Source organism: Oryctolagus cuniculus, chromosome 1 (genome assembly GCF_964237555.1).
Source record: "Oryctolagus cuniculus chromosome 1, mOryCun1.1, whole genome shotgun sequence".
Taxonomy (NCBI): domain Eukaryota; kingdom Metazoa; phylum Chordata; class Mammalia; order Lagomorpha; family Leporidae; genus Oryctolagus; species Oryctolagus cuniculus.
This window is the reverse complement of record NC_091432.1, coordinates 134,886,958-134,914,894: the sequence shown is the minus strand read 5'-3', so window position 1 is coordinate 134,914,894 and position 27,937 is coordinate 134,886,958. Positions and strand designations below refer to the sequence as shown.

The 27,937-nt window shown below is 45.6% G+C and overlaps 2 protein-coding genes across 8 annotated transcripts in view; one reads left to right on the top strand and one right to left on the bottom strand.

The window, feature by feature from the left end:
• Positions 1-4,056: 4,056 nt before the first annotated feature.
• On the bottom strand, positions 4,057-5,045 carry LOC138846171 (uncharacterized). Its single transcript, XM_070061129.1, has 2 exons — positions 4,952-5,045; positions 4,057-4,850 (listed from the first exon to the last, which is right to left on the bottom strand). The coding sequence occupies exons 1-2, from the start codon at positions 5,043-5,045 to the stop codon at positions 4,057-4,059; spliced, it is 888 nt and encodes a 295-aa protein (XP_069917230.1).
• The window catches only part of KIF27 (kinesin family member 27), a 102,621-nt gene continuing 79,160 nt past the window's right edge, over positions 4,477-27,937 (top strand). For 3 of the 7 annotated variants that reach the window (XR_011378826.1, XM_051833658.2, XM_051833664.2), the window contains exons 1-4: positions 4,477-4,642; positions 9,952-10,335; positions 21,264-21,464; positions 25,836-26,794. Coding sequence is in view for 6 of the 7 variants with exons in the window: in XM_051833658.2 (XP_051689618.2) it covers positions 10,038-10,335; positions 21,264-21,464; positions 25,836-26,794 (1,458 nt within the window). In the remaining variant the exon portion in view is untranslated. Of the gene's footprint in view, positions 4,643-4,830; positions 4,974-6,404; positions 6,526-9,951; positions 10,336-21,263; positions 21,465-25,835; positions 26,795-27,937 lie in introns of those variants that run through there. The other 4 variants (XM_051833659.2, XM_051833660.2, XM_051833661.2 and 1 more) reach the window with 4 other exon arrangements.

Below are 27,937 nucleotides of genomic sequence, written 5' to 3'. Positions count from 1 at the left end.
TTTTCAGGTTGCGATGATGGCTCTTTCCTGGTCTCCTAGTTTCCCTCATGACTGGTGGACACCATGCTTGCCTGGTTTGCCCACAGGGGCGAGAGAATCTGCCTGGCATGGTTGGACAGGATGCATTAGGAAAGTTCAGCTTCTCCACTCTACACTAAGGAACCAAAGGCAGAATGGTGGCTAGAACTCCCAATATGGTAAGTAAAGGGGCTCTCTCTCTGTTCCAGAAATAAAGGGAAAACCAGACACTCCTCAGTACTGAAGGAACCTAAAGTGGGAGGAGTAGGATCTATTGCTTCCCGAATAACTCATTTTCTACAAAAACAAAAAACAAAATAACTTTTTTATTTGAAAGCCAGAGAGGAGAAAGAGAGAGAGAGAGAGAGAGAGAGAGAGAGAGAGAGAGAGAGAGACTATCCACTGGTTTACTCTCCAAATGCCTGCAACAGCTAGGGCTGGATGAAGCCAAAGCCAGGAGCCAGGAAATCCATGTGGGTCTCCCATATAGGTGACAGCAACTCGAGTGCCTGAACCATTATCTACTGGCTCCCAGGGCGCTATGAGCAGGAAGCTGGAATTGGAAGCAGAGCCGGGACTCAGATCCAGACACTCTGATATGGAATGCAGGCGTCATAGCCAACGCACCAAATCCCAGTCTATGGTTCAAGCTGTTCTGAGAATGTGCGTGCGTTAGAAGTCTTAGGGGGAAAGGACAAATGTTTCTTTTCCTTCCCTTCCTCCCTCTCTCCCTCCCTCCCTCCCTCCCTCCCTCCCTTCCTTCCTTCTTTTCAAAAAAGATTTACTTATTTATTTGAAAGGCAGAGTTACAGAGAGACAGAGGCAGAGAGAGAGAGGTCTTCCATGCGCTGGTTCAACTCCCCAGATGGCTGCAATGGCTGGAGCTGCTCCAGTCCAAAGCCAGGAGCCAGAAACTTCTTCCAGGTCTCCCACATGGGTGCAGGGGCCCAAGGACTTGAGCCAACTTCTGTTGCTTTCCCAGGCCATAGCAGAGAGCTGGATCAGAAGTGGAGCAGCCAGGTCTCCAAATGGCGCCCATAGGAGATGCCAGCACTGCAGGCGGTGGCTTTACCTGTTACGCCACAGCGCCAGTCCCGCAAATGTTTCTTTTACTAAACTGGGCCCAGCTGTGATCTTCTGTGATTTGCTGCTCCTCTACAAACTTGGACTGGCCGTAGGTGTTGTCTGTAGCCGAGGAGTCCCAGTGCACCATGGAGCACAAGTGGAGGAGGTCTTCAAAGGAGCTACAAGGCATCTCCCAGTGGGAGATCCATATGAGGCTCCATTTCTTCCAGCGGCCCTAAGCCCAGCTCTTCCCACTGCCTCCTCAAAAGACAACCTTGGAGGCCATCGTCCTGGCGCTCAAGTTTGTGTACCTTCCAGAGGATCCACTGATCATGAGGAAATTGCAATTCTTACCTTGCCACATGGTGGCAGCACAGCCGCTACTGCTCCCCCCTGCACTACCATTCAATCAAGTGGCCCGGTGCTTCCAGCCTCTCACCCGGCACCTGTCTCCTCTTTCTGCAGCTCTTGCAAATTCTGCAGGTGACCCTTGGAGCTTCCTCTGATTTGGGGTGGGGGGGGTCTTTTAGTTTCTCTTCTCTCTACTCACCCCAGAAGGCCCAAGACCCCTGTCTCATATCGTTAGCATCCCTAAGTACCCCCAACCCTTTTTAAAAAAAGATTTATTTTATTTATTTGAAAGAGTTACAGAGAGAGGCAGAGAGAGAGAGAGAGAGGTCTTCCATCTGCTGGTTCACTCCCCAAATGGCCACAACGGCTGGAGCTGCACTGATCTGAAGCCAGGAGCCAGGAGCTTCTTCCAGGTCTCCCACGCGGGTGCAGGGGCCCAAGCACTTGGGCCATCTTCTACTGCTTCCCCAGGCGATAGCAGAGAGCTGGATGGGAAATGAAGCAGCCGGGTTTCAAACTGGTGCCCATATGGGATGCTGGTGACACAGACAAAGGCTTAACCTACTACACCACAGTGCCGGCCCCACTGTTATTTATTTAGGCTTTGTCTGTACTGGGTTCTCCCGTATCAATTCACAGTCCCAATGGGCAACACAGGTTTTTTCTGTTTGTTTTTTAAGAGTTCTAAGAAATGCAACACAATGAATTGACATATTTGATGTTTTTTTCCCTGGACCACAGGCTTTAGTTTGGAGGAAAAATGCAGAATCTCAAAAAGAACTATAAAAGCTGTAGCAAATTATAATTTACCCTGAGATCTCTGAAGGTCCTATTTAGAAACAATCAATGGTCAATGTCACGGTTTTGCAAGAGCAAGAGACACAAACCATCGAAACATCAGATTCCAGGTTTCTGGCCTTAAGGATTTCCCAATCTCCTCTGTGAGATACATTTTGGACTAGAAGAAAAACATTGGCAGTCTCACAATTATTTCTTTGAAGAATAAGTCCCCTTTATGCACAGGAACCTGTGAATCCCTGACAACTGCTTTTTGGAACACCAAACCACCTTGATTGCACCACAAAAAACTAGAGACACTGAGGCATTTAAAACTAAATCAATGGGGGCCAGCGCTGTGGCACAGCGGGTAAAGCTGCCACCTGCACTGCTGGCATCCCATATGGGCACCAGTTCAAGACCTGGCTGCTCCTCTTCCGATCCAGTTCTCGGCTATGGCCTGGGAAAGCAGTGGAAGATGGCCCAAGTGCTTGGACCCTTGGAGCCCCGTTGGAGACCAGGAAGAAACTTCTGGCTTCGGATTGGTGCAGTTCCAGCCGTTGTGGCCATCTGGGCAATGAACCAGGGGATGGAAGACCTCTCTCTCCCTCTCTCTCTCTCTGCCTCTGCCTCTCTGTAACTCTGCCTTTCAAATAAATAAATAAATATTAAAAAATAAATAAAAACCAAACCAAGGAGACGGTGCTGTGGCACAGCTATTGGAGCGCCAGTTCAAATCCTGGCTGCTCTGCTTCCAATCCAGCTCCCTGCTAATGCGCCTGGGAAAGCAGAGGATGGTCAAATGCTTGGGGCCCATGTGGGAGACTTGGATGCAGTTCTCAGTTCCTGGCTGGACCATTGCAGCAACCTGGGGAGTATGCCAGCAGATGGAAGATATGTGTCTATCTCTTCTTCCTCTGCCTGTCACTCTTTCTCTCTCTCTCTCTCTTTCTCTCTTTCTTTCTCTCTCTCTCTCTCTTTCTTTCTTTCTCTCTTACAGCTGGACTGGAAGAGGAGCAACCGGGACTAGAACCTGGCACCCATATGGGATGCTGGTGCCCCAGGAGGAGTATTAACCAAGTGAGCCACGGCGCCGGCCCCCACTCTGTCTTTTTAATACATAGTTGTTTTTTTTGAAAGTACATTGGAAAAGTTAAAAATAGAATTACCTCTCTCTCTCTTTCTGTCTCTGTGTAAGTCTGACTTTTGAATAAATAAATAAATCTTCAATTTTCAAAAAAAAAATAGAATTACCATATGACCTAGCAATTTCATTCCTAGGTGTATACCCAAAAGAACTGAAAACAGATATCCAAATAGTCATACAAAAAATGCTTACAACAGCAATATTCAATTTAGCCAAAAAGTGAAAATACCCCCAGGTGCCCATGAAATTACGAATGGACAAAACATGTTGGTATAGCCACACAGTGGAGTATTATTCACCCATAAAAAAGAATAAAAGTGCCGAGAGATGCTACAGCATGAGTGGACCCCGCAAACATTAAGCACAGAAACCAGAGATGTCGCCCATGGAGTGACTGCACGAACGCGGGACACCCAGAACGAGCAGGGGCTGGCGGGCGAGGGGACCACCTGCAGGACGGAGTTTCTTTCGGGGAGTGAAACGTCTTGGAGGCAGACACACACAGGCGATGGGTGCATGACGTCGGGAATGCGAACTCGACAATAAAGACGAACTGGACTGGTGGCTAAGCTATTGAGGTGGAACCTGCAGGGTTCTCGTATCCGGTCAGGAGCCCATGGACAGCTGCTTGAGCTCAGCGCCGCGGGAGCAGCCGGAGCCTCCACTGCGGCAGGAGGAACCTGTGTGGGTAGGAACGCTCAGAGCCGGGGCTCGACTCTGCCACCGGAGGCCGGGACTGATTCAGGGGTGGGACAGCGGAGGGGCGGGGCGGGGCCAGGGGGCGGGGCGGGGCCAGGGAGTCGGTGCTCGCGGCAGGAGCAGGGAGCGGGTGGGGCGGCAGGGGCGGCAGGGGCGGGGCGCCGCTCGGGGCGGGGCCAGGAGGGACGGGCTTCGCGGAAGGGGCGGGGCGCTGTTGGGGGCGGGGCCAGGAGGGACGGGGTTCGCGGCGGGGGCGGGGCTCGCGCAGGGGCGGGGCGCCGCTCGGGGCTGAGCCAGAGTGGACGGGGTTCGCGGCGGGGGCGGGGCGCTGCTGGGGGCGGGGCCAGGAGGGACGGGGTTCGCGGCGGGGGCGGGGCTCGCGCAGGGGCGGGGCTCGCGCAGGGGCGGGGCGCCGCGGGGGCGGGGCCAGCACGTGGCGCCGGGACGGCGTTCCTCGCGCGGCTGGCTTCGCCGGTTGCCTGGAGAACGCGCGACAACAAAAGGCGCGGGCGGCGGCAGCGGCGCGGCAGAGCGAAACCGGGGAGTCGTGCGCTCGCCGCCAGAGACCGGGCCTTTCCCGAGCCGGTGAGTGCGGGGACGGGGCCGGCGTCTGTCAGCGGCGCCCCTGAGCTCGCTCGGCGCTCTGGCTGTGGGAGCCGCGGCGGGGCGGGCTCGGGGGGCGGTTGGGGCGCGGGCGAGGCTGACGGGGGCGCCCGGCGGGGCGTGGGGGTGTGGGGGTGCCCCTGAGGGGGCGGGCCCTCCGGGCCGGAGCCCGCCGCCGCCGTGGCCTGCGCTGCGGGAACCCGGAGCCTCCTCAGCGGGGGTGACGGGCGCGAGACCCCTGAGAGAAAGTCTGTGCTCCGCTCCAAGCACCGGGCCTTTCCGATCGCCCACCCACTGCGGGTTCCCAGCTCAGGTTGGCGCCCACCCTGGCCTCGGGAGAGCCAGTGCTGCTGTCCTGGCTCCGCTCGGGAAACCCTTTCAGCATGCCTGATGTCCCCAGAGAGCAGGTGTTAGCGACGGAAGGCGGCCGACCTGAGCAAGTGTCAGCGAGACGGAGTTGTTTTAAAAAAAGAGACTGCTTCTTGTGTATTGATGACAAGCCATTATTGCTTTATAAAGATTTATTTATTTGAAGGCAGAGGTACAGAGCGAGAGAGAGGTCGGTCTTCCATCCGCTGGTTCACTCCTCAGATGGCCGCAACGGCCGGAGCTGTGCCAATCTGAAGCCAGGAGCCAGGAGCTTCCTCTGGGTCTCCCACGTGGGTGCAGGGGCCCAAGGACTTGGGCCTCTTCTACTGCTATCCCAGGCCACAGCAGAGAGCTGGATCGGAAGTGGAGCAGCCGGTGCCCATATGGGATGCCGGCATTGCAGGCGGCGGCTTTACCCATTATGCCACAGCACCAGCCCCAAACCATTATTTTTTAACTGATAGAATAGTTGAGTTTCAGTTGCTCCTAGAGCCAAATTGTTTCTAGATGTTCCTATTATAAAAACCAAGAGGGTGGAAATATCTCAGTTGCGTTTGACAGATTTTATTCACAGTTTCATCAGAATTAGCCAGGTTTGGCTTAATATAGATCATTACTTTTATGGCATAACAAAAAGACTATTTGATAAAAATTTAAATGTTCGGAAACAGTTGGAAGAATCAACTCGGACGACATCCTTGCAGTCTACCAAGTTCCCATTGGCAAATGACTGTAGAGTTCTTTAGAATCCAGTAAAGGATTTACCACGTATATGAGTATTATTTTAGTGCCAAGGTTACATGTCTTTCTTTGTTTTTGCCATTCAGTATTTTGTTGTTGATTGTTTTGGGATTTTACAGCCCAAGGGACCTGATGCTTTTTACTCAGTGGGCTCCTTATAGTGTGATTAAGTGTTTATTATTGTTAGGATCATCTTCATATGATCCACTCACAAAGTGGTAAGTGCAAAGTACTACAGTCTTTTTAAATGCTAGTTTATATATATATATATATATATATTTAATTTATTTATTTACTTGAGAGGTAGAGTGACAGAGGGAGAGACAGAAGGCAAGGTCTTCCATTCACTGGTGCACTCCCCAAATGGCTGCAAAGCCTGGAGCTTTGCTGATCTGAAGCTAAGAGCTAGGCACTTCTTCCAGGTCTCCCACATGGGTGCAGGGGCCCAGGCTCTTGGGCCATCTTCTACTGCTCTCCCAGGCCATAGCAGAGAGCTGAATCGGAAGCAGAGCAGCCGGGACATGAACCAGCATCTGTATGGGATGCGGGTGCCACAGGTGGAGGCTTAGCCCACTACGCCACAACGCCGGCCCCTAAAGGCTAGTTAATTAATTAATTAATTTATTTATTTTTGACAGGCAGAGTGGACAGTGAGAGAGAGAGACAGAGAGAAAGGTCTTCCTTTGCCGTTGGTTCACCCTCCAGTGGCCTCCATGGCTGGCGTGCTGCGGCCGGCGCACCGCGCTGATCCGAAGGTAGGAGCCAGGTGCTTCTCCTGGTCTCCCATGGGGTGCAGGGCCCAAGCACTTGGGCCATCCTCTACTGCACTCCCTGGCCACAGCAGAGAGCTGGCCTGGAAGAGGGGCAACCGGGACAGAATCCGGTGCCCCGATTGGGACTAGAACCTGGTGTGCCGGCGCCGCAAGGTGGAGGATTAAGGCTAGTTAATATTAAATATGGTATTAGTAACATTTCCATAGCAACCCATGCTTAGAATGTTATTTTTGGTCTAGTAGTCAACTAGTTACTTAATGATATTGTTCAAGACAGCTTCTTCAAAGGCCTGGCCTCATCTCTGATTACTTTACATCATCTGCCTTTAAACATTCTCAGGTTACTTGTTACTTTTTTTTTTTTTAAGCTTTTATATGGTGTAAGCTTTACCCTACCAAGAGTATGAACATTTGTGTACAAGCTTTTATACAAACATATGTTATCATTTCTCTTGGCAGGAGAATTGCTCAAACGATAAGTCTGTGTTTAACTTTTAAGTAACAGACAGTCTGTTTTCCAAAGTGGCTATACCATTTCACATTTTCACTAAGAGAGAAGATTCCAGTTACTCTGCACCTCCACCAACACTTACCATGATTTATCATGGTAATTACACCCTTGCTAGTGGATATGGAGTGATACTGTGTTTTCCTGATAGCTAATGAAGCAGAGTATGTGCTTATGTGCATGTGCCTAGTGACCATGTTGTGTATCTTTTTTTTTTTCTTTCAAGATTTATCTATTTATTTGAAAGGCAGAATTACAGGGTGGGGTTGGGACAGATCCTCCATCTGCTGGTTGACTTCCCAGATGGTCATAACAGCCAGGGCTGGGCCAGACCAAAGCCAGGGGCCCAGAACTCCATCCAGGTCTCCCACTTGGGTGGCACTTGGACCATCCTCCACTTCTTTCCCCCATGCATTGGCAGGGAGCTGGATAGGAAACGGAGCAGCAGGGACTGGAACCAGCGCTCATATGGGATGCTGGCATTGCAGGCAGTGGCTTAACCCACTGTGCCAGAATGCTGACCTCAAGCCATTTTGTGTATCTTCTTTGAAGAACTGCTTTTCCAGATAATTTGCTCATTTTAACTTTTTTTTCTAAGATTTATTGATTTTGAAAGTCAGTTACAAAGAGAAGGAGAGACAAGAGAGCTTTCATCCCCTGGTTCACTGCCTAGATAGCCACAATCGCCAGCCTGTGGGCAAAGCCAGGAGCTAGGAACTTCTGGGTTTCTCACATGGATAGCAGGGGCCCAAACACTTGGGCCATTCTCTGCTGCTTTCCCAGACCATTAGCAGGGAGCTGGATCAGAAGTGGAGCAGCTGAGACACGAACCAGTACCCATATGGGATGCTGGCATGCCACAATGCTGCCCTCCTCCCAACTTCATTCTTACACGTGTCTTATCTGTTGTCCCTGTACCATTTGTTTAAAAGGCTGTGCTTGCCCCTTGGAATGGCACCATTGTTGAAAATTGCCCATAAATGTGAGGGTTTATTTCTAGATTCTCAATTCTGTTCTTTTGATCCATATTCTCTCCTTTTGTTCATATCACATTGTTTTCATTGCTGTTGCTTGGTTTTGAATGTAGGGAGGTGTGAGTCCTCCTGTTCTTTTTTGATATTGTTTTGGCTATTCTGTGTTCTTGATGAGTCTGTATAAATTTTAGGATCTGCTTGTCAGTTTCTGCAAATTAATCAGCTGGGATTTTGACAGGGTTGCATTAACTATGTATCAATTGGGGAATACTGACATCTTACCTATTAAGTCTTCAAAGCCATGAATGTGGGAATTTTATTTGTTTAGATCTTTGTTTTAACTTCTTCTTCTTTTTTTTTTTTTTTTTTTTGACAGAGTGGACAGTGAGAGAGAGAGACAGAGAGAAAGGTCTTCCTTTTGCCATTGGTTCACCCTCCAATGGCTGCCACGGCTGGCGCGCTGCAGCGGGCGCACCGCGCTGATCCGATAGCAGGAGCCAGATACTTATCCTGGTCTCCCATGGGGTGCAGGGCCCAAGCACTTGGGCCATCCTCCACTGCACTCCCTGGCCACAGCAGAGAGCTGGCCTGGAAGAGGGGCAACCAGGACAGAATCCGGCGCCCCGACCGGGACTAGAACCCGGTGTGCCGGCGCCGCAAGGCGGAGGATTAGCCTATTGAGCCACGGCACCGGCCCTGTTTTAACTTCTTTAAACAATGTTTTATAGTTTTCAGAGTATAAATTTTATGTGTCTCTTGTTAAATTTATTCCTAAATATTTTACTTTTTTTAAAAAAAGATTTATTTACTTATTTGAAAGAGTTACACAGAGAGAGGAGAGGCAGAGAGAGAGAGAGACAGAGAGGTCTTCCATCCACTGGTTCACTCCCCAGATGGCAACAATGGCTGGAGCTGCGCCGATCTGAAGCCAGGAGCCAGGAGCTTCTTCCTGGTCTCCCACGTGGGTTCAGGGGCCCAATGACGTGGGCCATCTTCTACTGCTATCCCGGGCCAAAGCATAGAGCTGGACAGGAAGTGGAGCAGCTGGGTCTCGAACCGGCGCCCATATGGGATGCTGGCGCTTCAGGCCAGGGCATTTAACCCACAGCGCCACAGTACCGGCCCCATTTTTTTAATGCCATTATAGATGGAATTATTAATTTATTTGTCAGAATATTTATTTTAAATAAAGTTCTGAGTTTAATTTTAATATGTTAATTCCATCAGCAATCTTCAAAAATAAATACAACCTAATATTTAGTAGTATAAAAAGTAATTGTTGCTGGCGTTGCGGCTCAATAGGCTAATCCTCCACCTAGCAGCGCCTGCACACCGGGTTCTAGTCCCGGTGGGGGCGCCGGATTCTGTCCTGGTTGCCCCTCTTCCAGGCCAGCTCTCTGCTGTGGCCAGGGAGTGCAGTGGAGGATGGCCCAAGTGCTTGGGCCCTGCACCTCATGGGAGACCAGGAGAAGCACCTGGCTCCTGCCTTCAGATCAGCGCGGTGCGCCAGCCGCAGCGCGCCAGCCGCGGCAGCCATTTGAGGGTGAACCAACGGCAAAAAGGAAGACCTTTCTGTCTGTCTCTCTCTCACTGTCCACTCTGCCTGTCAAAAAAAAAAAAGTAATTGTTATGGTAGTTTTTATTATTTTTGCATAAAATTTAGTTTTATATTGATTTATAGAAATTCTTGAAATATTTTCATGGGCTTATTCCTAATATTTGTGACAAAGATGCCATTTTTCCATACATAGCTGTAAAATTAAGCAGGATTCAGACTACACTGTAGCTATTTAGTTCTGCATTGTTCTGCCCTCTGCTCAAAATCAAGTGTTTTCTTAACTGTATCTGTCTGCTCTACCCGTGTAGCAGCCTTATTACAGCAAGTGAACTCAAGATTAAAATTTGTTTTTTTATTTTCGTTCACAGGAGTCCAGATCTTACATACAATGGATGCTTCTCACACTAGACACTGAACGTTAAGAGATAACTTGTTTAGTACAATCCAAGCTGCCATGGAAGAAATACCAGTAAAAGTTGCTGTAAGAATTAGACCTCTGCTTTGCAAAGAAGTTCTTCATAATCATCAAGTGTGTGTGAGAGTTATTCCAAATACCCAGCAAATTATCATTGGGAGAGACAGAGTGTTTACTTTTGATTTTGTTTTTGGCAAAAATTCCACTCAAGATGAAGTTTATAATACATGTATAAAACCCCTAGTGTTGTCACTCATTGAGGGCTATAATGCAACTGTTTTTGCCTATGGACAAACTGGATCTGGGAAGACATACACCATTGGAGGAGGCCATGTTGGTAAGATTCTCACATTCGGCTTTATTTGAGACACCAGAGAGAAACTTGCATATGACAATATCTGATACATACTGTGTGCTTACATATTGATTAAATAATTAAAGAATGAATAGGATAATCCTTTGTCATCATGTGATCATCTTTGAAAGAATTGTGTTTAAATGGTGAAGCTTCATTAAATAATCAAATTTATGATTATATTTGAGGAAAGAAGTTCAATGCAATGTTCAGTATTCAGCCCTTGTTATTTAAAATTTTAGATTTTAAAACAAATGAGGTAAAATAAATGAGTGCAACATGCCAGTTATGAATATTAAGCATCCTGCAACCAGGAATTAGGGATACTAGGAGAAAAATGTTTTATGGATTAAAGTGTGTTTTTTAAAAACCTAGATTTCTATTTCAAATTATTTCAGATATTGAATATTTTAGTATATGATTTCTTCTGCTTAGAATCATAGTTTAGAAAATGTGGAATCTTAGGATTTCCTGTGGCTCTGAAGGGAACCTTGGAAATCATCTCTCTTCACTGATGACTTCTGAGCTTCAGCCACAGAGAGATGAAGAGCTTGTTCAGTTAGTTGGCTAGTGGTGGGTGGGGAATTAAAAGGCGAGTACTCTGTTGAATGTTTTCTCTTTTGGTATTTTTTTATACTAACACCAAATTTCTGATTGTTTCACATATGCATCCTTGAATTTTGGTTAGTATTCTCTATATGTGCTGTGAATGTCAATATTTTTCATTTTCAGTCTTCTCAAATGTAAAATATGTTGCCCTGAGAGGCTGCTTTCATGATACATGTGGAGGTAGGGGACTTCTGAAGGGTGGCTGTGTCTTTGGGAGGACCCCTCATTCCAGCAATTGTGGGGAAGTTTTAAGTGGTACCTCCCAACCTCCCAATTATTTTTTTTTCCTGAAATGCCATTTAAGGATTTAGTTTCTTTCCATTCCCTCCCTCCCTCCCTCCCTTTCTCCCTTTGCCTTTCCTTCCGATTTATTTATTTATTTATTTATTTATTTATTTATTTATGAGACAGAGTTACAGACAGACAGAAGGACAGACAGAGGTCTTCCATCTGCTGGTTCACTCTCCGAATGGCTGGAGCTGAGCCCATCAGAAGCTAGGAGCCAGGAGCTTCTTCCACGTCTCCCACGTGGGTACATGGGAGCTGGATCAGAAGTGGATCAGGGATTAGAACTGGTGCCCATACAAATGCTGGTGCCGCAGGCAGAGGCTTAACCTACTATGCCATAGTGCTAGGCCCCCTCCCAATTCTTAAAAATCACCATTTTACAGAATTGAAAGATTACAGATATTGGATTATTTCTACCTTTCACAATAAAATTAACCCAGTTTTTCTTGTGCAAGTTGTGACGTTTCTTGAGGATGGTAGTTTTTCTTTGTGTTTTTGATTGGCATACTTTTATGACCTTAAAGACCCAAATACCAGGGCCAGCACTGTGGTGCAATGGGTTAAGGCCCTGGCCTGCAGCACTGGCATCCCATGTGGGTACCAGTTCAAATCCTGGCTGCTCCACTTCTGATTCAGTCCCTGCTAATGCACTGGGAAAGCAGTGGAAGATGGCCCAAGTCCTTTGGCCCCTGCACCCATGTGGGAGACCTGGAAGAAGTTTCTGAATCCTGGCTTCAGATCTGCCCAACTCCAGCTGTTGCAGTCATTTGGGGAGTGAACCAGTGGATGGAAGACCCCTTCCCTCCCCTCCCCTCCCCTCCCCTCCCCTCCCCTCCCCTCCCCTCTCCTCTCCTCTTCTCTCTCTCTCTCTCTCTCTCTCTGCCTCTACCTTTCTCTGTAACTCTTTCAAATAAAAAAAGACCGAAATACTGATAGGAGTTATGAAATAGTTAGAGCTTGGTGATTTAATTATAGCGATAGTGTGTTTTATTAAAAAGCCACAAATACAGTTTTAATTCTGTAAGGGAAAAATTACTAAAGTTGTTTATTGTCCTAAATATTTTAAAAATATTTATTTATTTATTCATTTGGAAAACAGTGGCAAAGAGAAAGAGACATGCATAGAGAGAGAGAGAAAGAGTGAGCTTCCATCTGCTGGTTCACTCCGCAAATGACCCCAAAAGCTGGGACGGAGCCAGGAGCCAGAAACTCCAGCTGAGTTTGTCACACAGGTGGCAGGGATTCAAGTACTTGATCCATCATCCACTGCTTCCCAAGCACATTAGCAGGGAGCTGGGATTGGAAGTGGAGTACCTGGGATTCAAACTGGCCTTCAGAATGGGATTTGAACTTCACAGAGACAGCTTAACCTTTTGTGTCTCGCTTGTCCTAAAATATTTTAGCTACTCTAAAATTCTGCATATCACAGGAGATAGAGCACCAATAGGAACACTTTTTAATGATTTTTTTCCTACTTAAAACATTAATGTTCACTATAAAAATAATTACAACTGATGCCTAAGAAATGAAAACAAGTGAAAGCTCTTCTCACACCTCGGTTTTTGTTTGTTTTTAAAGTTTGTTTAATGAGATAGTGACCTGTGATTCTGTAACTTTCCTTTCGCATTTAATATAAAATATTTTACTTCTCCTTAGGCTTATACATTTACACTTCATTCTTTGGCTGTGTAATATTTCCAGAATATGAATGGTCATAGTGCATCCATGGAAGCAGTTTGTGATTGCCTCTGACTTTTACTATAATAAAAAGGTTTCTCTATGTACATTTAACTTTGCCTATATGTTACAGGAATCTACTTTCTATTGCTAATAGCACAGTAGCACGGACTGGGCAGGTTATAAAGAAGAGAAGTTTAGGGGCCGGTGCTTTGGCGCAGCCGGTTAACGCCCTGGCCTGAAGCGCCAGCATCCCATATGGGCGCCGGTTCTAGTCTCGGCTGCTCCTCTTCCGATCCAGCTCTCTGCTGTAGCCTGGGAAAGCAGTAGAAGATGGCCCAAGTGCTTGGGCCCGTGCACCCATGTGGGAGACCTGGAAGAAGCTCCTGGCTTCTGCCTTTGGATCAGCGCAGCTCCGGCCATTGCAGCCAATTGGGGGAGTGAACCAGCAGATGGAAGACCTCTCTCTCTTTCTCTGCCTCTCCTCTCTCTGTGTGTAATTCTTTCAAATAAATAAAATACAAATCTTAAAAAAAAAAAAAAAAGCCCTAGCCTGAAGCGCTAGCATTGCATACGGGCACTGGTTCAAGTCCTGGCTGCTCCACTTCCAATCCAGCTGCCTGCTATGGCCTGGGAAAGCAGTAGAAGATGACCCAAGTCCTTGGGCCCCAGCACCCATGTGGGAGACCCGGAGGAAGCTCCTGGCTCCTGATTTGGATCAGCACAGCTCCAGCCGTTGCAGCCATCCGGGGAGTGAACCAGCAGATAGAAGACCTCTCTCTCTCTCTACCTCTCTCTGTAACTCTAATAAATAAAATAAATCTTAAAAAAAAAAAAGAACAGAGGTTTACGTTGGCTCATGGTACAGGACAAGGGGCCACATATGCTGGTGGCCTCCTGCTGGCAGGGTTCTGAGGTGGTGCAGGGCATCGTCGCGTTGCAAGAGATAGGGAGTGTCTCCCTGTGTGTCTGCGTGCTTCTGATCTCTTTCCCTCTTACACAGCCACCAGGGTTCAATCTCTGGGCTCCAGCACAATGGTTTTACCTCGTCCTAGTCACCTTTCAGAGACTCCACCTCCAAACACCACAGCCAGCTTAAGTTTTTACACTCTTAACTACCTCCCCTGGGGGGTTAAATTCAGCACCTGAAGCCTTGGGGACATGATCAGACCATATCCAAACACATGGGTTAGTATATTCCTATAGATTATATTCCCAGAGGTGGATTTGTTGAGCCAAAGTATGCACATTTATTTAACAGTTTTATTAATTAATTTACTTGGAAAGTGACGAGAGAGGGGGAGTGACAGAGATCTTCTATCCGCTGGTTCACTCCCCAAATGTCTACAGCCAAAGCTGGGCCAATCTGAAGCCAGGAGCCAGCAACTCTATCTGGGTCTCTGAAGTGGGTGACAGAGACCCAAGTACTTGGGTCGTCATCTGCTGCCTCCCAGGATAAGCATTAGCAGAAAGCTGGATGGGAAGCAGAACTGGTACTTCATCTCAGGTGATGCAGTATGGGATGCAGGCATTCCAAGCAGAGCCTTAAGCTGCAGCACCACGACGCCTGCTCCAGAGTATTCACGTTTAAAATGCAGATGGAGGGGCGGGCATTGTGGCACCGTGGGCTAAGCTGCCTTTGGGATACCCACATCCATTAGTGCAGAGCCTGGGATTGAAGCTTGCCTCCTCTTCCATTCCAGCTTCTGGCTAGTGCATACCCTGGGAGGCAGCAGATGATGGTTCAAGTGCTTGGGCCCCTGCTACCCACATGGGAGACTCAGGTTAAGTTACAGGCTCCTGCCTTTAACCTGGCTCTGTCCTAGCTGTTGTGGGTATTTGGGGAATAAACCAGCAGATGGAAGATCTCTCTGTCTCTGTGTCTGTCTGTGTATCTCTCTGTGGCTTGGCATTTCAAATAAATAAAAAGTTTTTAACAACAATTTGAAGATACTGGACACTGACAGCTACCCTCTGGAAGGGCTATGTCAGGTTATATTCCCACCACCACTATATGAAAACTGATTGCGGATATCCTTGTCACTTACTGATAATATAGATTCAGACATTTCCCCCAGCTGACAGTTGACAAATTGTATTTTGTTGCTCGAAACTGCATTTATTTCCTGGTGTATTAATGAAGTTAGTGAGTTTTCTATTTCCCAGATTTTCTCTATGGGATATTATAGATACCTCTGCACCCCTCATCTGGTGTTTAATTATTGATCATGCAAATAGTGTTGATTCTCCCCCAGTGAATATTTATTAAGCATCTATAGTATTTATTTTTTAAAGATTTAATTATTATTTGAAAGGCAGAGCTATAGAGAGGCAGAGAGAGAGAGAGGGAAAGAGAGAGGTCTTCCATCCGCTGGTTCACTCCCCGAAAGGCCACAATGGCTAGAGCTGGGCTGACCTGAAGCCAGGAGCCAGGAGCTTCTATGTCTTCCATGTGAGTGCAGGGGCCCAAAGTCTTGGGCCATCTTCTACTGTTTTCCATGGCCATGGCAGAAAGCTGGTTAAGAAATGGAGCATGCCAAGACTCGAACCAATGCCCATATGGGATGCCAGCACTGCTGGCAGCAGCTTTACCCACTACGCCACAGCGCCAGTCCCCTATAGTATTTAGAGTACCATGCTAGGCACTGTATCAGAGTGGAAATCTCTATATTCATTTTCTTGCTTTTCATAACTTTAGATTTACTACCTATAGAAGACATAACCTTTTTTTTTTTAAAGATTTATTTATTTATTTGAAAAGCAGAGGCAGATACAGAGAGAAAGGGAGAGAGAGAGAAGAGAGAGAATTGATTGATTTTCCATCCACTAGTTCACCCCCCAGATGGCTGCAATGGCCAGAGCTGGGCCAATCAGAAGCCAGAAGCCAGGAGCTTTTTCCAGGTCTCGCACGTGGGTATAGGGGCCAAGCAGTTGGGGATCTTCTATTACTTTCCCAGGCCACAACAGAGAGCTGGATCAGAAGAGGAGCTGCCAGGTCTCTAACTGGCATCCATATGGGATGCTGGCACTACTTTACCCATTATACCATATCACCAGCTCCAAGGCATAACTTTTTTTTTTTTTTATAAAGATTTATTTACTTACTTGAAAGAGTTACACAGAGAGAAGAAGAGGCAGAGAGACATATCTTCCATCCACTGGTTCACTCCCCAGATGGACACAACTGCCAATGCTGTGCCGATCCGAAGCCAGGAGCTTCTTCTGGGTCTCCCATGTGGGTGCAGGGGCCCAAGCACTTGTGCCATCTTCCACTGCTTTCCCAGGCCATAGCAGGGAGCTGGATCAGAAGTGGAGCAGATGGGACTCGAACCAGTACTCATATGGGATGCTGGCACTGCAGGTGGCAGCTTTACGTACTATGCCACAGTGCCAGCCCCTGAAATTTTACTTTTTAGTAAGTTTTTTTTTTGAATTCTTGTGCTTTGTTTTCTGTTGAAGTGGGGAAGTCAGTAGTCTATTCCGGCTAGTCTAGATTGCTTGTTTATACTATAGTTTGAAAGGGTTTAGACTTCTTTTATTGGCTAGTTCCTAGAAACTCTAAAAAAGGAATCCTCATTTTCTTATTCACATTGAAAAACCTTACCACTTCTTATACTTGCCACGCGATGGCAGTCTTGCATTTTAAAAATAGGCAAAAGTCTGTCCCAGTTGCTCCTCTTCCAGTCCAGCTCTGTGCTGTGGCCCGGGAAGGCAGTTGGAGGATGGCCCAGGTGCTTGGGCCCTGCACCTGCATGGGAGACTAGGAGGAAGCACCTGGCTCCTGGCTTTGATTCGGTGCAGTGTGCTGGCCATAGCAGCCATTTGGGGGGTGAACCAACAGAAGGACGACCTTTCTCTCTGTCTCCCTCTCTCTCTCTCTCGCTGTTTAACTCTGCCTGTCAAAAAAAAAAAAAAAAAAAAAAAGGCAAAAGGCAGCCATCCAAGTTACTAGACGTTCAGATTCTTAGGATGGTTGTTGCCAAAAATCTAAATCTTAGTAACCTTCAGCTCGGAAGCAGGTTGTTCTTAAGGTTCATTGTAAGCCAAACCTTGTTCATTGGCACGTGTTTTCCATGAAACAATGCTAAAAATGGTAGGCAGGTTTCCTGAACTGGCTTGCAAAACTTATTAACTCTCAATTTCTTTATCACTCTATTTGTTTTAAATTTTGTCTTTATCTTGTACCTTTTTTTGTTACTTAGAAACATTGTGGTAAATATTCCCGTAAATACAACTATACATAAAACAGAATATACCATTTTAATTAGTACCTTTATGTGTACTGTTCTGTGACGTCAGATTTACTTGCTGTCTTCATGTGGTCATCACCATTGTTTCCAGAATGTTTCATTTCCCAGACAAAAGCTCTGCAGTCATCAAGGGGTGATTTCTCCCTGCCAGCCTGTGGCAGCCTCAGATCTACTTTGTCTCTGTGGACTGGCGCATTCCCAGTATCTCATAGAAGTAGAATCTCTCAGCTGGCACATTGCAGCATGTATCAGAACATCATTCTTTTCTATAACTTAATAATATTCCGTTGTGTGTATACACCACATCTTATTTATCCATTCCTCTGTTGCCAAACACTTGGTTTGTTTCTTTTGCTTTTAGGAGTGATGCTGCTGTGAACATTGCGTACTAGTATCTATTTGGGTCCCTTGTTTACATTTTTAAAAATAATTTATTTATTTATTTTACTTGAAGGGTGGAGTTACAGAGAGGGAGAGGGAGAGGCAGAGGGAGAGATTGCCCATGTGAGATGCTGGTGCTGCAGGCGATGGCTTAACTCGCTATGCCACAGCACTGGCCCCTGCGTATACATTTCTGTTAAGCTGCTTTTAACTTTTTAACTGTTCTCGATGCAAGGTGGGGCATAAATGTTCTCTCATAAAGTCATTGTGCTAGTGTGTGTTTCAGGTTGTGGAAGCTGTAGCTCAGCTGCTGATGGAGAAGGGAGGTGTGGTATGGACATGGGCCTGCACTGAGGCCTAGACCTGGGCAGGCCGACCATCCTGCACCTCTCTTCTGCACACGTCATCTGTCACCATCAGACTCGGGCTTGGTTCTCTGCCCTCTCTCATCCCCTTCTACCCTCATGCTCGCTGTACTTGTCTATCCCCCCAGAAATCTCAGAACAGGTGTTCTTGGCTAAGTTTAAGGAACCATAATACGAGGACTTTTTTTTTTTTTTTCCTAAAGGGCTCTTGCTAAGGAAAATGAATTGCACTCCAGTGATTGGCATCTCACCTGACCATTCCCCAAAAGAATATGAAATAGGTTGAGTTTACATGGGTCAGTTTCCCACTGCTTTGCAGCCTTTTCTGTTTCAGAAATGATATATTGTCTAAAACCTCCAACGATTTTATCACAGTGGCTCCTCCTAGTAGGGGGCCCTTAGTGAACATCCGAGAGATAGTGTGGATTTGAGCAAGGGCAGCCTTTGATGTGAAGAGACTTTTTTATGGGCCTATGGCCACATTCTTGCATCTAGTGTTTAAGGAGCAGTAACTCAGTGGATTGGAAAAGGTGAAGAATTTATAAGATGACATGGTCTATTTATGGAATAAAATGATACTCCCTATTGTTTGATCTTTCATATTTAAGTAGGTATTTCTTTTTTTAAAAAGATTGTTTATTTATATATTTGAGTTACACAGAGAGAGGAGAGAGAGAGAGAGAGAGAGAGAGAGAGAGAGAGGGAGGTCTTCCATCTGATGGCTCACTCCCCAATTGGCTGCAACGGCAGGAGCTGAGCCAATCCCAGTCCGAAGCTAGGAGCCAGGAGCTTCCTCAGGGTCTCCCACATGGGTGCAGGGGCCCAAGCACTTGGGCCATTCTCCGCCACTTTCCTAGGCCATAGCAGAGAGCTGGCTTGGAAATGGAGCAGCTGGGACTCGAACCAGTGCCCATATGGGATGCTGAAATTACAGGCAGCAGCTTTACCTGCTATACCACAGCACCGGCCCCTGTAATTGCTTTTTTATTCATAGATCCTAGACATCTATTTAACAGTAGGTACATGGTAGATCATTGTTAATCAGCCATTGTTCTGATGGCTTTATTAGATTTTTTTGGAATTTTTTCAAAAATTACAGTAAGTCTTTCCTGATCCTTATATAACATCTCTGAGTACATCCATCCATAGGTATTCTTTTTTCTTAAAACTTTAAAAATACATATATTTAATTTTTTAAAAAATTCCTTTTTGAGAGAGAAGAGAGAGCTCACATCTGCTGGTTCGCTCACCAAACGCCCACAGTAGCTCCCAACTGGGATCAAAGCCGGGAGCCAGGAACTCAGTCCAAGTCTCCCAGGTGGGTGGCAGAGATTCAAGTACTGGAGGCACCACTGGCTGCCTTCCAGGGTGTGCATTAGCAGGAAACTGAGGACTTGAATCCCAGCACTCCAGTATGCATTGCAGGCTCCCCAGCTGGCGTCTTAATTGAGCAGATGGTTGAAGGGCATCACTTGTAACGGGGCCCACTTCTCCCTTTGCCGCTCTTTCTTAAATCCTCTCTTCAGACTTTCACCTCCACTGCCACGGAAACTTCACTCATCATGCATTAGTCATAAATGATCCTTACTTTGCTAAGTCCAGTGGCAAGTTCTCATCTTTTATCCAATTGGACCTATTGGCACATCAGACATATTTCTGCTTGGTTTCCAGGCCACCACTTAACTGGTTTCCTCCTGCCTAACTGGTGGGCCTTCGTGCTGTCTTGCTGGCCCCTTCGTAGTGAACCCGTAAGTGAAGGTGCTGAACAGCCCCGTTTCCGTGGGCTTTTCTAACCCTCTGCTTTCTTCCTGGGTGATCTCCTCCAGCCCTGTGACATTAGAGCCCATCTGTGTATAGCTGACTCCCGTTCCCCCCTCCCCATACTTCTGACCACTGGTTTGAATTCTGGACTCATAGATCCAACTGCTTATTCAGTATAAGGAATGCCTAGTAGACATTTTAAGTTTAATTCATTAAAAACTGAATTCCTGCTGTTTCCTCTCAAACCAGCATGTCATCTATTCCTTCCCATTTCTGTTGATGGCAGCTCTGGTGACGCAAAACAAAACTTTTGGGTTGTCCAGGACTTACCCTTTCTTTCACATCCCACATGCAGTGTGTCAGGAAACCTTAATGGCTCTCCTTCAACAGAAATGCAAATCCAGCTGCCACCATCATGTCTACCCCCCGATTCCCTGTACGAACCTCCTGAGTTGTTGCCCTGTTTCCATCCTACAGTGCATAGCAGCCAGAATGGCTTTTAAAATCTCAGCTAAGAATAGCTTCTTGCTCTTCTCCAGTGGCTCTCATCTGACTCAGAATCAAACCCTGGGGAAGGCATTTGATGTAGCAGCATAAATCACCGTTTGGGATACTCCCCACTTCCCCAGATGGATTGCTTAGTTTGACCCCCAAGTGACTCTGCTTCTGATCTAGCCTCCTATATCCTGGAAGGCAGCAGATGGTGGCTCAAGTACTTGGATCCCTGCCACCCCAATGGGAGCCCCAAATTGACTTCTGGGCTCTTGGCTTTGGGTTGGCCTGGTCTTGACTGTTGCAAGCTTTGAATTAGCAGATGTAAGTGATTGTTTCTCTTTCTCTGTCATACACACACATACGGGCACACACTTTCAAATAAAATAAAAATAAATTAGAAATTTTTAAAAAAGAATGAAGCCCCAAGTGTACAGTCCCTCTACCAGGACCTGCATGATGTGGCTTGCGTCATCACCATTCTGAGCTCATCTCCTGCCACTGTGCCCTCACTTCCTCTGTTCTAGCCACACTGAACTTCTTGCTTACAGATCACACCAGTTTAGTGCCTTTGCCTTGGCTGTTCCCCCTTGTCTGGGCTCCATGGCCCCTTTGCCCCCTCTTTCAAGCATTTCTCAAATGTCAGCTTTTGAATGGTGCCCACCATGACCTTGCTGTTGAAGTTATGAGTGCTGTCCTCTCAACATGCAGTCCCACTTCCTGTGCTGCTCTCTTAATACATTCTTCAGGCACGCTTGCAACCTTTTCACATGCCATGTAGCTCACTTATTATTCTGCTTTGTTATTGCCTCGCCTCAGTAAAATCCCATGGGGAATGGATTTGTTTCCCTTGATTTTTTTCACTGATAGTTCCCAGGGTCCTGGAATAGTACCTGCACATAGTGTTATAAGAAAAACATATTCGTTCAAAGAATGCATGAGTGAATTCAAAGGGGAGGCACACAAAAGTTTTTACCTATGAATTTCATAGAACTGTAAGAAAAGAAATTCATTAATTGTAAGTTTTGCATTGTAGCTTTTCTTATAGTTTAAGTTCCAGATGTGATTCCTTTTTCTAAAATTTCAGCTTCAGTTGTGGAGGGTCAAAAGGGTATCATTCCTCGAGCCATCCAAGAAATATTCCAAAGCATCTCTGAAAATCCTAGCGTTGACTTTGATGTAAAAGTGTCTTACATAGAGGTTTACAAGGAAGACCTAAGAGATCTGCTAGAACTGGAGACATCCATGAAGGATCTTCACATCCGAGAAGATGAAAAGGGAAACACAGGTAAAGGAGCCTACAGATAGACCTTAATGCAGTTTTAGAGATAGGCCAGTAATTTAAAAAAAAACAGGTGAAATATGTTTACTTTTAAATGGATTGTTTATTGAGTATCAATCAACGAAGTTATTGAGGTGAAAAAGTAGGAGTTCGTACTAGTTGGTAAGCTGGATTATAATTATTTCTTTTGTAATTGAAAATATTGGTTTCCTACATTTCCCCTCTCAGGTGAGACTTTGCTAGAGGCTAAATTTGCTTTTGTGTGTGTGTGTGTGTGTTTTCTTCTCTCAATGCTACCCCGAGGTTAGGGGTGGCTTTGCTTTTAGATGTTCATCCAGTTGTCCAAAACTCTCCTGTCTTCCTCTCTGCTTTTTCCCAGTTCACCTTTTTAATCCCTTTTTTCTTTTTTTAATTTGGAGTCAATATTTTTGCTTCTCCATTGTTGACGTTTCCCTGTCCTTGTTGTGCTGCTCCAGGTCTGATTTTCTTTCTTTTTTTTTTTTTTTTTTTTTTTTGACAGGCAGAGTTAAACAGTGAGAGAGAGAGAGACAGAGAGAAAGGTCTTCCTTCCATTGGTTCACCCCCTAAATGGCTGCTACAGCCAGCATGCTGCGCCAATCCGAAGCCAGGAGCCAGGTGCTTCCTCCTGGTCTTCCATGCGGGTGCAGGGCCCAAGCACTTGGGCCATCTTCCACTGCCCTCCCGGGCCACAGCAGAGAGCTGGACTGGAAGAGGAGCAACTGGGACAGAACAGGCGCCCCAACCGGGACTAGAATCTGGGGTGCCGGCGCCACAGGCAGATGATTAGCCTTGTGAGCCGTGGCGCCGGCCATCCAGGTCTGATTTTCTGTGTTAGCAACCTGCTGTTCTCATTTGGTTGAAAATAGAAGGAAGTCAGAATGGGAGAGGCTAAATGCAAGATTTTTGTGGTTTTTTTTTTTTTTTTTTTTTTAAGATTTATTTATTTATATATATGAAAGTAAGAGTTACAGAGAGAGTGACAAAGAGAATCTTCCATCTGCTGGTTCACTCCCCAGATGGCCCCAATGGCTAGGACTGGACCAGGCGAAGCCAGGAGTCAGGAGCTTCATCCGAATCTCCCACACTTGAACCATCTCGTGCTGATTTTCTCCAGCCATTAGCAGGGAGCTGGATTGGAAGTAGAGCAGCCAGGACACAAACTGGCCCCTATCTAGGATACTGGTGATGCAGGTGGAAGCTTCATCTGCTATGCCACAAGTCTGGCACCAGATGCAAGTATGTTTTTTTTTTTTTTTAATTAATTTATTTATTTGAAGGAACTATAGAGGGAGAGAAAGAGACAGAGAGAGAGAGAGATCTTCTGTCTGCTGGTTCACTCCCAAAATGGCCACCACAGTCAGGGCTGGGCCAGGCCAAAGTCAGGAACCAGGAGCTTCATCCAGGTCTCTCATGTGGGTGCAGGGGCCCAAAGACCTTGGCCATCTTCTGCTGCTTTCCCAGGTGCATTAGTAGGGAGTTGGCTCAAAAGTGAAACTGCTGGGACTGGAACCAGAGCCCATATGGGATGCTGGCACTGCAGATGGCAGCTTAACCTGCTGTGCCACAGCATTAGCCTCCCAAATGCAAGTATTTTAAAGAATAATTTCTACTCTTCTGATTTAAGAGCTAATAGATTTCTTATAGAAAATTTTGAAAACAGAATAAGGAAGAAAGTTAAAGATCATCTTCAATCCTAGAACCTGGAAATACCAATTTAAAAATATTTATTTGTGTGTGTGTGAGAGAGCGAGTGGGCACACCCACTTCTGTCTGCTGGTTTACTCCTGAAATGGCTACCACTGGTGAAACTGGGCTGGGCTGAAGCTGGGAGCTGGGACCCAGGAACTCAAACCACGTCTCCGGATGGGTAGCAGGGACTCAGTTACTTGAGCCTTCACCTGTTAACTCTCGGGGTCCTCATTAGCAGCAAGCTGAAGTCAGAAACTGGAGCTGAGTATTGAACCCAGGTACTCCAACATGTGACATGGGTATCTTAACCATCATACTTAATGTCTGCTCCTATAAATGGCAATTTTTGACTGTGTCTCTTTCCAGATTTATTTTTCTGTATTCACATCCTTTTAAAAATATTTATTTATTTATTTGAAAGAGTTACAGAGAAAAAGGGAGAGAGAGAGACAGAGAGATCTCTATCCTCTGGTTCACTCCCGAGATGGTCTCAATCATTAGGGCGGGTTAGACCAAAGCTAGGAGCCAGGGGCCTTTTCTAGGTAGCAGGGGCCCAAGGACTTTAGCCATCTTCTGCTGCTTTCCCAAACCATTGGCAGGGAGCTGGATCAGAAGTGGAGCAGCTGGGACTCAAACCAGCACCGATAAGGGATGCTGGCACCACAGGCAGTGCTTTACCCACTATGCCACAATGTTGACCCCTGTACACATGATTTTTAAAAAATGTAACTTGTAACTCTACCTATAGTTTTATATTTTATTTTTCACCTAATAACTATATTGTGAGCTTTTTCATTACATATTTTTCAAACTTATGGGTCTTCATAGTAATATGGTAATGAATTGATGTGTTATAATGATTTATCTAATATTTCATCATTGGACATTTAGGCAGTTTCCAAGTTTTAATCATTATTAATAACATTGCAATGACTGTTCTTGGATGTCTGCATCACCTAGAAAACATGTAGTAGAACTTTTCTGGAGATCCTGTCCAGGGAGTGATTTCCATAGGAAATTTCCTAGCAATTAGAAAAGTAAGATGGCTATGGCCTTTCATATGGTAGCCTACAGTGGGGGCAGTAAGTTTTGCCTCCTTGTAGCCCTGTGCTTAGAAGCCCTGGAATTCCTAGATGTTTGAAGAAATTGGTTTTTGCTGTTTTTTAGAAAGAAAGTGAACATGGTTATTTATGATCTTATTTGATAATTTAATATTAGTTTATCTCTTCTGGATAGAATTCAGACTGATGTTTTAAGTTTCTGTATCTTATGGAATGTAATTATTGAAATGTTTTTATCTTTTTTAAAAGTTAAAAAATAATGCATGCTTATTTAAAACATCAGCACAGAGGTATGTGCTACACTACAGTATCCCTCCTGATAAACTTGATGATCAAAATATTCCAAAGCTGATAGCAGTCTTGCACACATTTTGGAAGGCTTCAACAAACTATCTAAAGACAAATTGCCGTATGTCTTCCTCATGGCCCACTTAACCCAAGTGCATTTGCTCGACTTACCGCTTGAGTGCCTCCCTGAAGTCGTGCTGCCCACTCTGGCTGCTGCTGCCCAGTCAGCACTGCCTGAGAAACTTGTTTTACACATGTTGACTTCTGGGCCCCACTTCTCAGAAATTCTGACTTAATTGGTCTGAGATGGGGCTAGGACATTGACACTTTCTCTTTTATAAAGTTTCTGAGTGATTGGCAACTGGGTTTGAGAACTGAATTTGCTATGTTATAGCCTAACATTAGAAGAAATTTAATGATAATTTTACTTTGGATTTAGAATTACACTGCCATATTCTATAAACTCTGAAATTGTAACATGGCCTACTTATAATACAGGTATTTTAGGACTTTAAATTAGCTAGGTTGTTAAAGTGTCAAAATGGAAGTAATGTAAGTGAAGTATTTCTTTTTCAAAGAAACAGCGGCGTGATAGGCTCTGAGTGAGAAGGAAGCATGTGTTGTGATGTGAGCATGGAATCAGAAGCGTTCCTGCTCTGAGTCAAATCTCAGAGCCTCCTACTCCTTTTGAACAATGTAGGTAGTAAGCTCAGATTATTCTTGGTTCTTTTCCTGCCACTGAAATGGAAACTTTTTTGCCTTTTTTTTGTGTGTTGCCATCTCATCTGTTTACCTTGAACTCAGATATGATGTTTTTAAATCAATAAGCAACTTTATTTTTATTGGATTTTTCATTTGTCATTGATTATGACTGTATAGTACCAAAAACCCCCAAAGCTGAGAATGATTTGAATATTAATAAAACTACAAAGAAATTAATTTTTCAAATTTTACTACTATTTTGAGTTATCTATTTTCTTTTTCTTTTACTTAGTTGACTATAAATCAGAATATTAGAATAAAGTTTTTTTGTCACTTTTAAATAATTGAGTGTGTGACTTGAAAGAAACTAAATTTTTTAAAAATTACATCTTTTAGAATTTAACCATCAAAATGAGTGTTGCTAAAATAGTTCTTTGGGATAATATTTAAAATTTTTAAATTATGGTGGTATTGTTATTATTGTTGGAACTGTTATTGGATTTTTAAAGGGAGCATCTTGACTGGGCTGGTTAACAAATGACTGTTGTATGGTTAATTTAACTCTACTGGATTTTGATGAACACCTGGTTTAAAAGCTTGCTGTTGCTATTTTAAGTGATTGTTGGGGCCAAGGAGTGCCATGTGGAGAGTGCAGATGAAGTGATGAGTCTTTTGGAAATGGGGAATGCATCCAGACATACAGGTTCCACCCAGATGAATGAGCACTCCAGTAGATCACATGCGATTTTTACAATCAGCATTTCCCAAGTTGAGAAAAATATGGAGGCAACTGAGGATGGCTCATGGTATCCCCACCGGCATATTGTCTCAAAGTTCCATTTTGTGGATTTGGCTGGATCAGAAAGAGTAACCAAAACAGGGAACACCGGGGAGCGGTTCAAGGAATCCATTCAAATCAACAGCGGCTTGCTGGCTTTAGGAAATGTAATCAGTGCTCTCGGGGACCCACGCAGGAAGAGTTCACATATCCCATACAGGGATGCTAAAATCACCCGGCTTCTGAAAGATTCCCTGGGAGGCAGTGCCAAGACTGTCATGATCACGTGTGTTAGCCCTTCCTCCTCGGATTTTGATGAGTCCTTAAATTCTCTCAAATACGCCAACAGAGCACGGAATATAAGAAACAAACCCACCCTGAACTTTAGCCCCGAGTCAGACCGTATGGACGAGATGGAGTTTGAGATTAAGCTGCTGCGAGAAGCTCTGCAAAGCCAGCAGGCTAGTATCAGCCAGACCGGCCAGATCCATCGGGAAGGGACTCCTGATAAAAACAGGATCCATTTTCTTGAGGAGCAAGTTGCTCAATTACAAGGAGAATGTCTGGGCTACCAAAACTGTATAGAAGAAGCCTTTACCTTCTTGGTGGACTTAAAAGATGCTGTCAGACTAAACCAGAAGCAGCAACACAAATTGCAGGAGTGGTTTAGCATGACGCAGGAAGTCAGGAAGGCTGTCCTCACGTCGTTCCGGGGAAACCGAGGCCTTGGGAACCTGGAGGAAGGACCACAGCACATTACTGTCCTCCAGCTGAAGAGAGAGCTTAAGAAATGCCAGGTATTTAGACATCACTTTATGAGTGACTTCTTTACGTTTGTTTGGGCGAGGGGATTCTAAGAGATATTTTGGAATTCTGGAAGATTTGTTAAAGTGTTTTGTGCCAAATCACACTTATCCTTCCTTCTTTCTGTCCTCTCTGTTCCTGTGGCTTCCTCCTCACAAGTCATACCTTGCTTGTCTCCTCCTTTTTTTCCTCTTTTGGTTAAAATGTATTTTAACTTGTTATATTTATTCAATAGAGCCATGTAGAACTGGATGTTAGTTTGGAGAGCGATAAGGAATACATTTTCAGAAACAAAATTAAGTTATACTTTCCTCAGTTTTTTTCCCTATTTGGGTCAATGGTTCTTTTTTTTTTTAAGATTTATTTATTTATATGAGAGGCAGCGTTACAGAGAGAGGGAGGGACACAGAGAAATGTCTCCTATCCACTGATTCATTCCCCAGATGGCCGCAACAGCTGGCGTTGGGCCAATCTGCCTTTTTTTTTTTCTTTTTTTTTAAGATTTATTTTATTTATTTGAAAGAGTTACAGAAAGAGGTAGAGTGAGAGAAAGAGGTCTTCCATCCACTGTTTCACTCCCCAGATGGCCACAACAGCTGGAGCTGTGCTGATGTGAAGCCAGGAACCAGGAGCTTCTTCCAGGTCTCCCATGTGGGTACAGGGACCCAAACACTTGGGCCATCTTCCACTGCTTTCCCAGGCTGTAACAGAGAGCTGGATTGGAAGAGGAGCAGCTGGGACTAGAACCGGCACCCACATGGGATGCCGGCACTTCAGGCCAGGGCTTTAACCTGCTGCACCTCAGCGCCAGCTCTGGAGCTGCGCCAATCTGAAGCCAGGAGCCAAGAGCTTCTTCCTGGTCTCCCATGCAGGTACATGGGCCCAAGCACTTCAGCCATCTTCTACTGCTTTCCCAGGCCATAGCAGAGAGCTGGATCGGAAGTGGAACAGCCGGGACACCAAACAGCCGGTGTCCATATGGGATCCTGGCGATACATGTGGAGGCCCAGCCCATTATGCCACAGTACCAGCCCCAGGGTCAATTTTTTTTTTTTTTTAATTTTGACAGGCAGAGTGGACAGTGAGAGAGAGAGAGAGAGAGAGAAAGGTCTTCCTATACCGTTGGTTCACCCTCC